Raw genomic sequence first — 11,663 nt, forward strand, 5'->3', positions numbered from 1 at the left:
ATCAAATTGACTGAAAGTACTTAAAAATAGATTTAATATATGTACAAACTACACATTGGTTGTAGTTACAGAATTGTCTACTGTACTCAAATGGCTCAAAAGTACAAAAGAGGAAGGTTAGAAATCTAATATTTGTTTGAAGAATGGCTACATCTAATATTAAATTAATACTAGGTTTAGTTCATCATAAAAAACTCCTTTATGTAAGCCATGAACAAAAGTGTTGTGAGTTGGGTTAAAGTAGTTCTTTGACAGTCAAAACTTCAGTTCACTTATATTCTTGCAAATAAAATTATTTAATTACTGAAACTTCTATGTTACAGCTAACAGATTTTATAAAACTCCTGTCTCGTACATACTAGTCTTGCTTCATTGATAGATTTCACTGATTTAAGTGACAGAGTTTCTCATATGTTCCAGGTGTAAGATTTTAATTATTTCTTACCATTACTAAGACCTAAAACTGAAGTTTATTTATAGTTTTTCATTTTTCGGCTCAGGGTAGCAGATAAGAAGGGATGACTGCATTTTATTTTTTATTACCATTGTGTTCACGTTAAATATAATACGTTGCATACATTTAACGAAAATAAAGCCTATATGCAACTCTTTATTTTTAAAGTATGAAATTCTATGACTATGAGTTTTGATTGATTTTAAATTCACAGCCCATCGTACATACCGTAACAGACACCTTTTATATTAAAGATTATCCAGTATAGCCGGCGTCGAGATCACTAGCCGCGCCAGATGCCACCCGCGAGGAAGCCGTCCCATCGACTTCCTAACATTTTCTGTCGCTAAGCATTCCATTTTCTAGCTTGATATGGTTCAGTAAAACTAACACAAATCATGATTCTCAAAAGGAAAGTTGACATTTTTTAATTCATTTTGAATTAGAAATAGAGAGATTTAATACTTAATCAGTAACTCAGCCAGATCTGTAGTTTTATCAGTCATAAGATGCTGTGATTACTATTATTGTTCAACTATTACTATTATTATTATTGTACAACTAACATCTTACAATAGGTTAGTATGTAGTAACCTATTATAGTATAGTAGTATAGGTTAGTAGGTAATAACCATTTAGTAAGTAGTTTTATCAATTATTCAGGTAAATTAATTATGTCGGGTTTTGAAACTGATTTAAGGTTCTTGAAAGAAAGGGTCAATTGAATTTTCTGAAATTATGGAAATTTGAGGTTAGCGTCACGACTGTATGGATTATGATGTTTATTATTTACTTGAATATTTATTTGTGGAAATAAAATGTATTAAGAAATTTCTGTAATCTCTTTATATAAGGTAAAAATAAAATTAATAATTTATGTCAAAACTGTTATCATTTATATAAAACCTAATGCTTTCAGTATGTTTCTGGCTACACGTTTGTAAACCAAAATTTCTCTCCCGGCATGTTTACCTCATATTTTGTTTTCTTACCGAAGCAAAATAAGGAAATATGTTGTGCTTGAATTTTGAAGGACCTATACTATTGCAACGTAAAATACCGAAGTCAGTGTGGACTATTAAACCTTACATTAAAAGTTTAGGTAATATTTATTCCATAATTTAATTTATGAGGCACTGACATAATAATCGAATCTGTTCAACAGAAATTATGTTTCTTTGTAATCATTACCTAAAATCATCTATTCATCATTTCTTTTGAGGTAATCGGAGCAGTTTTATTTGCTGTTGATGTTTTTTTTCAAATAAAAGCTTTTAATCATTTTATGTTGTTTTTTTCAGAATTTAATTTTCTTACCAGTGATATACCATGTGGCTAATGCTTGATACAACCAATTTTATTGTTGTTTTTCCTACTGGTTCTGCATTCCGTTATTTTGGAATATCTTGATCACCTACATACTGCACCATTCTAATTTGTCGGTGTTTAGTTTTTTTTTTTGTTATTATAAATACCGACAGGTAATATCGATGCTTTTAATATTAGTCAACTATTTGAATAGCTTGTTTTTTTTTAATTTAAACTCTGTAAGCGTGCTAGATTTCTAAAAATGTTTACTATATTCATTTATACTATTATATTACTGGCTTATAAAATTGGTGTGCATTAAAATATACCTAGTGTTATATAGATTACATAAAAGAATCCAATCCCTTTTTTGATAATCAAAGGGCTGGCATTTAGAACCTAATATCAATGTTACAATTCACAGTTGTATTTCGTGTGAGTAATCATATTTTTTTTATTCATAGTATAGATTGTTCTTTGAAAATCAATTAAAGGTTTGAAGGTAACTCAAATATATTTAGATAATAATTTTGTAAGGTTTTATTTTACAGCAACAATTGTCTAATATTATCATCCATAATTAATTTATAATTAATTGTTTACCATTTTTACATAAAGTTCATGTAATTTGCTGGTTTTACCATTTATATGTCTACATCATTTCATTTGCAAAGTTAGCATGCAAACCATAATCTATAGGCTTTAGAGTTTGTGCACATTAAAAATGTTTGAGTTACTCTTTCATTTCATGTATAATTAATCAATGAATCTGAAACTTGAGAAATATTACATAGCTTTAAAACCCCAATATTCATTTTGAAACATGAATCATTCCGGTCACATCAAAAAAGTGGATATCCTGACTGACTAGGATTTTCATAAAATTTGGTATTAATTAACTTTTGGTAGAATTATGAGAAAATACTGCATTCAAATCTCTGTCATTAATTGTTTTGTTTTTAGAGCTCTTCAAATTTGTTGAAAAATAGCAAATTTTGACTTGCGGCAGTAGTGCTAGGTCGACATAACTTTGTTATTTATTAACGTAGAATGATAAATTTTTGACTTATTTTAAAACTTATTTGATGCTCTTTCATATGAAATACAACAAGTCTATGTTTACATAATTCTTTATTATAAGCCTTTTGACTTTTAACTTTGAATTTAAGAAAAAAATAGCATCAATTTTTTTATAAAAATATTTTATCCATCATTATATTATAAAATAGCTGTGGAAGTTTGAAACTGATACTGTATTGGGATCAAGAGAAAAAAAAACGAGTATCAATGTTTTAACAAAAAGATCTTTTGAGTTTTGAGGTGGTAAATACTTTATTTGTGGGCTGAACTTGCAAAATCAAATAAAATGTCTTGAAAAAAGAAACTAAAAGTAATAAGGTAATATGTTACTCATTTGTTTTGTCCCCTAATTTCTTAATAAGAAATTGTATATCTCAACTAAATCAAATAACGGTACTTACGTATTAACGCCACCGCAGCTACAGTTTTATTTAAAAACAAAGTAGTTTATTCAAAACAGAATATAAATGGTTATTTATATTTATTTATTTTATAAATATAATTTAACCAAACTTAACCCACGCTCGCTTCGCTCGCTAACCTTGACTAATTAACACTGTAATCTTTTGAGTATTTATTTAATAAATTCAGTAATTATTGCAATTTGATTTTTTAAATAATAAATAATTGCAATAATTATTTATTAAATAAATACTCAAAAAAGTACATGTTAGTCAAGGTTAGCGAGCGTAGGTTAAGTTTGATTAAATTATATTTATAAAATAAATAATAACCATTTATTAAAATTAATAAAGACTGTTTTGAATCTATGTTGAACTCTTATATCGGCCCATTTTCCATCGAAATCTGATTGACTATTTTGTTTTTAAATAAAGCTGTAGCTGCGGTGGCGTTAATACGGAAGTACCCAAATAACCAATGATGATGTAATGCGAGGACAGAGTGTAATTAATACAAATTGAAAGTTAAAATGTAATGAAGCTTACTATATCATCAGTTTAGTCATAGTCTGTTCCCATTATTTTAGTGTAAACAATATTAAATATGACCTAAAATATTTGATTTATTTAAATAATTTATTTGAGGAATAACATGATCTAAGAAAGCATGAGCCTGCCCTGATAAATACACCTGCCCTGAAGTCAAGATATTCAGTGTTTGTAATTGTGATCTAAGTGTTATTATAGTTACTTAAGTTTTTTTTTTAAGTTAGCTATCTCCAATATGGCAACTTTTTATAATAATAAATGTTGTAATCCATTTCAAGAAGTAGGTCATAATAATGTTACTAAGAATTTAAGAAAAGTGTTACCGTGGATGGTAGAAAAAATAAATCAAAGTTTAGAAGGTGACTTCCAAAGAAGAAGAAGAAGAAGCAGCAGCAGCATCAGATGATGGTGAAGAAGCCCTTTATGAGGAAATGAATTTTGCATTAGGCAGGCTCAATGAGAGTCTAGTGAGTATTGGAGAATCACCTGAAAAATCTAAAAGATTGCAAGAGAAAACATACCAAAAAGATAGCTAGTAAAAACTCTTGAGACTTCATCTCAAGTTTAACCTGATAACAAAATCTTGGTACTGTTTAAAGAAAAATTTAATTGAACAACAGATAGAAGTCTTTAAGGATAGAATTCTTAATCTTCTTCCATGAAGTTGGAACATAAAAAAAAATGCAAGATGAATTCCCAGGAACTACCAATTACATGATATGACAGACAAAACTACTAGTTATTGAACAAGGGATTGTGTCATCATTGAATCCTAAACCTGGAAATTGTCTGGATCAAAACATAGTTGGATGTATTCCAGGTATTTTATAAATCAGATGATGTAAGTCATGTAATGCCAGGCAAAAAAGACTGTGTCACAAACAAGACACCTTGTGGAAACATTCAAATTCAAAAAAACTACTGCACTGGCTAATCTGAAAGAGATAATCAACAGTTTACATTCATACGTGTATTAAAATTGGGTTTTCTACCTTTACTGCTTTACATCCTAAAAATTGTGTTTTAGCAGGTGTTAGTGTAATTCATAGTGTATTATCCATCAGAATGTGAAATTAATGTGTGAAGGATGTAAATTAAATTATTTAACAAAATAGTGCAGCAATAATTTCACTTTTTATAAACACTTTGTGCCACAATTATTTGTAATCTGCTTCAAGAAATTTGTTATCTTGGCGAATGTAAGAATTGTCCAGATTCTGACAATTTTAAAAACATTTTAAATTCAGTATTTGTTGAAAATTCTCTGAACAAAATATCTTTAAAGCAATGGATATTAGTTGATCGTTCAGATTTAGAAACTCTAGAGAACAACACAAAAGATTTTATTAGACATTTATTGAAAAATAATAAATTCTAGTTTGCCATTCATTTGTTGCTTCTGCAGTTAAACTTCTTAAAAAATTTAAAAACTGTAATTGAATCTGGAAACTTTATCACATTATGTCACTGCTGAAAATTGTTCATTTGTGCTGCAAGATGAAGCCCTTTCACTGGAACAATCACCAGGCTACAGTTCATTCTTTTACTACTTATTTTAAAAGCCAAGAATTTGCAGGCACTTTAAATGATGATTTTTAGTTATGTCTGACTGCCTTAAGCATGACACAGTATCAGTTATTTTTTCAGAAAAAACTAATTCAATTTTTAAAAGAAAAGTATAATATTGTGAATAAACTAATGTAATTTTCAGATGGCTCAGCAGTACAATATAAAAATTGTAAAAATTTTATGAATTTAACATATATAAAAAGAAAATGCATTCATTAGCTTGTTTAATTTCATGCTTTAACTATTGTAACTGAAGGAGGAATATAAGAATTCTTATGCTCGTTGTTGAATATAGTGGTAAAAGAAATATTACATTTATTTTATCAAACACTACAAAAATTAACAAAAAAAAATTAATTAAAATTTAAAGTACATAATCTTTGTCTCATTTTTGTGAAATAAATACCTAAAATTTCATCTGTATTTATTTAACAATTTTATTATCCTTAATAAGTAAATAATGAACCAAGGTGGAGAGTCACAGAATATGCTACACTTGAGTTTACTGAATGGTGAACGTACTGTTTTCCTTTATTATCTGTGTTAATGATACTTTTGCTTATACATTTATTTTTATATCCCATTTTCACATTTTAATTTAGTTATTATTTTATTAATCTCTTTATTTTAATAAAAAGGAAATGTAGAAAGTAGAATTGTGGCTTTATCCCATCCATCATTATCATTGTTTTTTCTATCATTTTTAGGTATTATAAACTTTTTGGTTTGAATGTTGGCAACTCTGCCTGTTATTTATAATGCATGTTTGCAGCACTGCTTTCAATATTCAGTCTCTAGTTCAGAAATCTGCCATTTCTTTTATTACATTTTGCTTATGTGACATTTTCTTTCGCAATCTGATTTTTTACTTTCTCCCAGATCATCTCAATTTGATGTAGTTCACTGTGATATTTTGGCACACTTCATATTTTCTAATCATAATTCTCTAACATTTTATTGAAGTAGTTACTCCACATAGCGAGGCACTGACTATTTGCTTAGTAGCCATTTTTACTATTCTTGTTTTCAGTAATTTGTATTCTGCAACTTATGTAATTTTGCATCATGATTGAAAGTATTGTCAATCACAAAACTGAATAAGATTGAAGGAAGATTAACTCTTTATTACCACTTTTTTTAGTTCTCAGGATTATGTTTCCTGGTATTGTCCTTGTTTAAGACGCAATTTAAGAATCAAAAGTGCTTTATGAATTTTTCCTGTAACACTGTGATTATGTACTAATATGAGTTTCAGTTACTTGGATGTGGGTTTTATTGACTATTTAACACTCTTAGCGCCACACCTAAATCAGTAAAACTTCACCCCAGGCCAGACATTTTTTATTTATCAAACAAGACCATTACGTGTGCATCAAAATTATAAACGTGGCCGTTTTGACATTGCTAAAAATGTATCAGATTGATATATATGGCGCTAAGTGTTAATAGGAATCAATCAACTTTTTGTTTGTCAAAAGTGAATATATTAACTTTTCTGAAAAAAATTGCCCTTCCTTCCTGTCTGTAAATTTTAATCTGTTTTAAATAATTTTCTTTTTGAGATATATACTGTGTTTTTCTATAGAAACTTTTACTATTTTCAACCTTCTTTCATCTAAAACTCATTCTTTGATCTAAAGTTCCATTTGTGCATTTTATATGAAGATTGTTTAAAAAGTGTTGTTTTTGTAACCGCTAATAATTTTTTTAATATTAACTATATTTTATGTGTAGTTATGAAAATTGTTTACAAGATTTCTCAGGAGTACTGAATTTTCGTTTTTCTCACAATTTATTTGATTCTTATAACTTTATATACCACATGGACAGACATGGTGCGAAGGTCAGCTACATGAGCTTAATTGTCTGAATGTAACAATTCTAATTTTTTTTTGTTATTTTGTTGTAACTATTATTATAATGGATTAGTTTTGATTTTTTAAAACGACTCCTTGTTCTAATCTACAGGTAAGCATGAATGAGAGGATGCTATCAAAAAAAGAAAAGACGATGAATATTGAAAAATATTGTTTATAAAATACAGAATTGTAGAATGAAGATTGAAAAATACAACGTATGAAATGTGAAAAAGATGAACACAAAATATATACCAGTACAACAGCATTTTGCTCTCTATAGTGTTCTATCACAGTGAGTTATCATGTCGACTGTATCATTAGCAATGTTAACACTACTTTAAATATCTCAGTTAAATCTACTGAGTTTTTCTAAACTGTGATGAGTTACAATATATTTTTTTTTTCTGTTAATAACATTTAAGGTCAAGGAAAGAGGAAAACTATTGTAAAGTTGCTAAACAATTGTAATGTTCCTTTCTGCGTCATAGATTTGCTTAGTATTGTTATATTATTACAAGTTAGTTAGTTTGTAGATAAAGATTTGTATTTTTTCTTTTCTTTTTTAAATAAAAATGAATTAATCTGAACAGGTAATATTTCATTCTACAGATGAAAGATTTCAGGAAAGACATCCATTCATTTTATACAGGATAGCATGCAGGATCAGGTGAATTTGAATTTTTCATTGCAAAGTCATGATTGAGTTGGCTAGACTGTAAAAAATTTTGTTTTGCAGTCACTGGTTTTTGTTACAATGGAGCATTGGTCCAAAGTCGATTTTGTAGTAAAGCAGTTATTGTAAATGTAGCTGGGCGACAAGAAGTTTATCACTTTCAATTTTGGTGTCATTCTCCATCACCTCACACTATGAAGATATGGATTCAAAATTTTGAAGCAGCAGATTTAGTATTGAGTAAGAAGCATCCAGACCTAAGAAAAAAAGTATCTGAATATAGAAACTCTGAGCTGTGAGAACCTAGTTTTTTCTGACTCCACATCATTCTTCATGGTGATATGCTTTGTGTAACTTGATTTGTTGTACTTCAGAAGAATATTGCTCCTTAAAATTTTTTATTTGGTAAAGATTCAGGTGGTTCAGGAATAGAAAACAAGTAATTTTAACTGAATAATTTTTTTTATTGAATAGTTATTAGCAAAATGTTACAAATGTGAAAATTTACAAAATGTATTTGAATTTTTGATGAAACCCAGTTTTATCCAAATGTTAAAAAACAGAACCTTTGATTTAAATTAAGTCATTTAAAAAGTATATTAAAATCTTAATATTAAACATTAGTTTCGTTATTTACCAATAGATTATAGCAGTACCAGAGTAGTTCATTTTACTTCAGTGACTGAAATACGGTAGTTAAAATGTGTGTTTCTGCAGGTAGGTTTTATAAATTATTTTATATAAATATATTTTTAAATAAATTTTTTAATAAAAGCAGTGGTGGTAGTGGGTAGTCTGTCATCTGGCAGGTGTTAGCATTTAGCCTACTTTCAAGTCCCTTCTGGCACCCTTTTTGTCTGCTCATACTTCCCTTTCACTTTCTACCCTTTTTTTCCCTTTCCCCTGTCTAAGGTTGATACCCTAACCTTTCTTGTCCTCTCCTTTTATCTGACATATTTTACAGAACCGTCATTTTATCTCTTAGGCACATTCTTCTTTTGTAATAGATGTGCAGTTTATTTATCTATTGCATAAGAGAAATAAGTAATGCAGCAGAGATTGATAGTTTTTAAAATAATTGTATTCTACTGCTAATGCAATTTGAATTTGGTAGGCTACATATTAACATTTTGTAGTGTATATGTGTGTGTATATTCTCCTTACATTTTTCTTTTTATTATTTTTTTTAATGTCCTAGAATAGTAATGATTAGACATTGTGATATATCAGACTTTTCAGTGTGTGATTTCTTTTTTTGAAGGTTTTTAAAAAGCCAAGTGTTCTTTTCTCATAGTATTCATGAATTGAAGTTTTGGATTTGAGTTTATTACATTCTCTATTCAAGATATTGCAACAAATTATAGTAATTTTCATTCTCAAAAACAAGGATGTATATTCATGAATGATTACAATCTGCAGGTTTTGTTTTAATTAACGACCTTATAAAGTGCATGATGAATGGTGTAATTTTAGCTTCTCCGCTAATCATATAAATATCAAAATAAAACTAATCTAATATTTTAATTCACATTTGTTTAAATTTTTTATTCCTCTCTGCTATCCTGTACACAACTCTTTTCTGAGTAAAAAATGTGTAGTTTGTATTAGCTGTAGAAATGAACACCGTGTGTTTATTTTATTTGAAACATTCTTTGCGAGCAGGAAGTTTAATACCGTCAGTAAGAATAGGTGGCAGATTACCAGTTAGTTTACCAGCAGGTTGCAATGAAATGAAATCTCTAATAATATGTAAAATCATTGTATATATAAATTGTCTCAGTAGCTCATTCAGGTAAATTTGTACTTAAATCAAAAGATTAATCCTTGGCTTGAATGTGCCAATGTTTTATTAGTACTGATTAATTTCTTTTCTAAGTATTGACAAATTATTGCCTACTTCAAACTTTTTTCTGATTGTTACTTGATATTTCTTCTTTTTTTTTCTATATTTCCAAAATTACCCAGCAGTATGGAAATAGTGCTGCCCTATGGGTAGAAGTATACTTCACCAAACTGATACAGTGTGTGTCATAATACTGATTTTATTTTCTAGTTATTACTTTATTTTGTAATGGATAATGTAGAAAATGTATTTGTTTCTTGCAGAATACTCAAGATAATCAAGACGAAGATAATGATAAGAGATTATTAGGTACATCATGGGGACTGTTGAAGACTCTTTCTTTCAGCTGAAACAAGAAAATTGTCAACTTCAAAATTACACTTGTTATAATGATGGAGAAACAATAGAAAACAGTGAATCATCATTGCAGATGAAACCGTTGAAACAAGAATCTATTAAAAGTGAAACAAGTCAGGATGATACTGATTTTATACACAATGTGAAAATAGAAACTTTGGAAAGAGGTCAGGATTATGCAGAACACAATGTCACCAATGCTTCTACTACTCTTTCCACTGAGGGTAGTGAAGATACCACTGTGACATTAAGTAGTTGTAAATATTGTGGTAAACCTTTGTCATCAAGATGTTATTTAAAGAGCCATATACGATTGTACACAACCAGTAAAGCAAGAAATTTTAAGTGTGATATTTGTGGGAAACTATTTACTCGTAATTGTAATTTACTGGCTCATCTTAAAGTTCATGCCACTGATCGTGAACGAGAATTTGTGTGTGATACTTGTAATAAATCATTTCTTGACAAGAGTAATTTGATAAAGCATATGCGGATACATAGTGAAATTAAAAATTTTAAGTGTTCATTCTGTGGTATGAGTTTTACTTATAACAATGCTCTTGTACAACATATCAAAAGGCATACCGATGAAAAAAATTATAAGTGTGATTTCTGTGGAAAATTATTTCGTAGAAATAATGCATTAGTTAATCATATTAAATTACATACAGGTGAAAAAGATTTCATTTGTAATGTCTGTAACAAAACATTCACTTTTAAAAGTACACTTATGTCGCATATGAAAGTTCATACTGGGGATCGAAATCATATATGCAATGTGTGTAATAAAGCATTTCTAGAAAAGCGTGATCTAAATAAACATGTTAAAATACACACTGATGAACGTAATTATAAGTGCGATTTTGAATCGTGTAATAAAGCATTTATACAACGTGCTTCACTTGTTAGCCATATGAAAATACATTTTGGCACTCATGAATTTAAATGTGATATCTGTAATAAATCTTTCAATTATAAGGCTGCTCTTAAAAGACACACCAGTTTACATTCAGGTACAAAAGATTTTAAATGCTCCATATGCAGTATGGCTTTTTGTAATAAAGATTATTTGTTTAAACATGTAAAAAAGCAGCACCATTAAAGTTGCTTCTATAATGTAATAAACAGAATTTAGAACTTAGATAACAATTTACTTAATGCTGGACAATGAAATTTTGCTCTTTGTTACAAAAATAATAGCTGAATCGTATAGTATTTTTGACACTTGATTTCAAAAATGTGAGTGGTTTCTCTTGTCAGGCATAGTTTTTTTAATTAATTTTTTGTCATAAGAAAAAAACCATTGTAACGTAGTATAAAAATATTATACAGCAATTTCTACATGCCTAATAAAACCTCCTTTTAGATTTTTTGGTGTATCATTATCATTCATTAGTTATCTTATTTGCAGTCCAACAAATATACTTTCCTTTATCTTGACATCACTTATATTACAAAACTTTTTAAAAAAAGAATGAAACCCAGTCCAGTCATGATTCATTGCTTTGAAAAAATTTTTCCTTAAACCTACTTTAATGTGTAATGGTAGAAAGTAAACTTTTTCAGGTTT

At 28.5% G+C, this 11,663-nt stretch overlaps 1 protein-coding gene across 4 annotated transcripts; it reads left to right on the top strand.

Moving 5' to 3' along the window:
• The first annotated feature begins 1,068 nt into the window (after positions 1-1,068).
• LOC142324794 (uncharacterized) lies at positions 1,069-11,463 on the top strand. Of its 4 annotated transcripts, XM_075365803.1 has the most exons (3): positions 1,433-1,676; positions 7,330-7,512; positions 10,000-11,463. In XM_075365803.1, exon 3 carries the CDS (start codon positions 10,053-10,055, stop codon positions 11,193-11,195), a length of 1,143 nt encoding a protein of 380 aa, XP_075221918.1. In that variant the 5' UTR covers positions 1,433-1,676; positions 7,330-7,512; positions 10,000-10,052; the 3' UTR covers positions 11,196-11,463. The 4 variants fall into 4 exon arrangements, with proteins under 4 accessions (XP_075221933.1, XP_075221918.1, XP_075221910.1 ...); XM_075365818.1 differs by lacking the exons at positions 1,433-1,676; positions 7,330-7,512 and adding an exon at positions 1,069-1,308; XM_075365795.1 differs by lacking the exon at positions 7,330-7,512.
• Positions 11,464-11,663: the final 200 nt, after the last annotated feature.

The sequence above is a fragment of the Lycorma delicatula genome, chromosome 1, assembly GCF_047948215.1.
Source record: "Lycorma delicatula isolate Av1 chromosome 1, ASM4794821v1, whole genome shotgun sequence".
Lineage (NCBI taxonomy): Eukaryota > Metazoa > Arthropoda > Insecta > Hemiptera > Fulgoridae > Lycorma > Lycorma delicatula.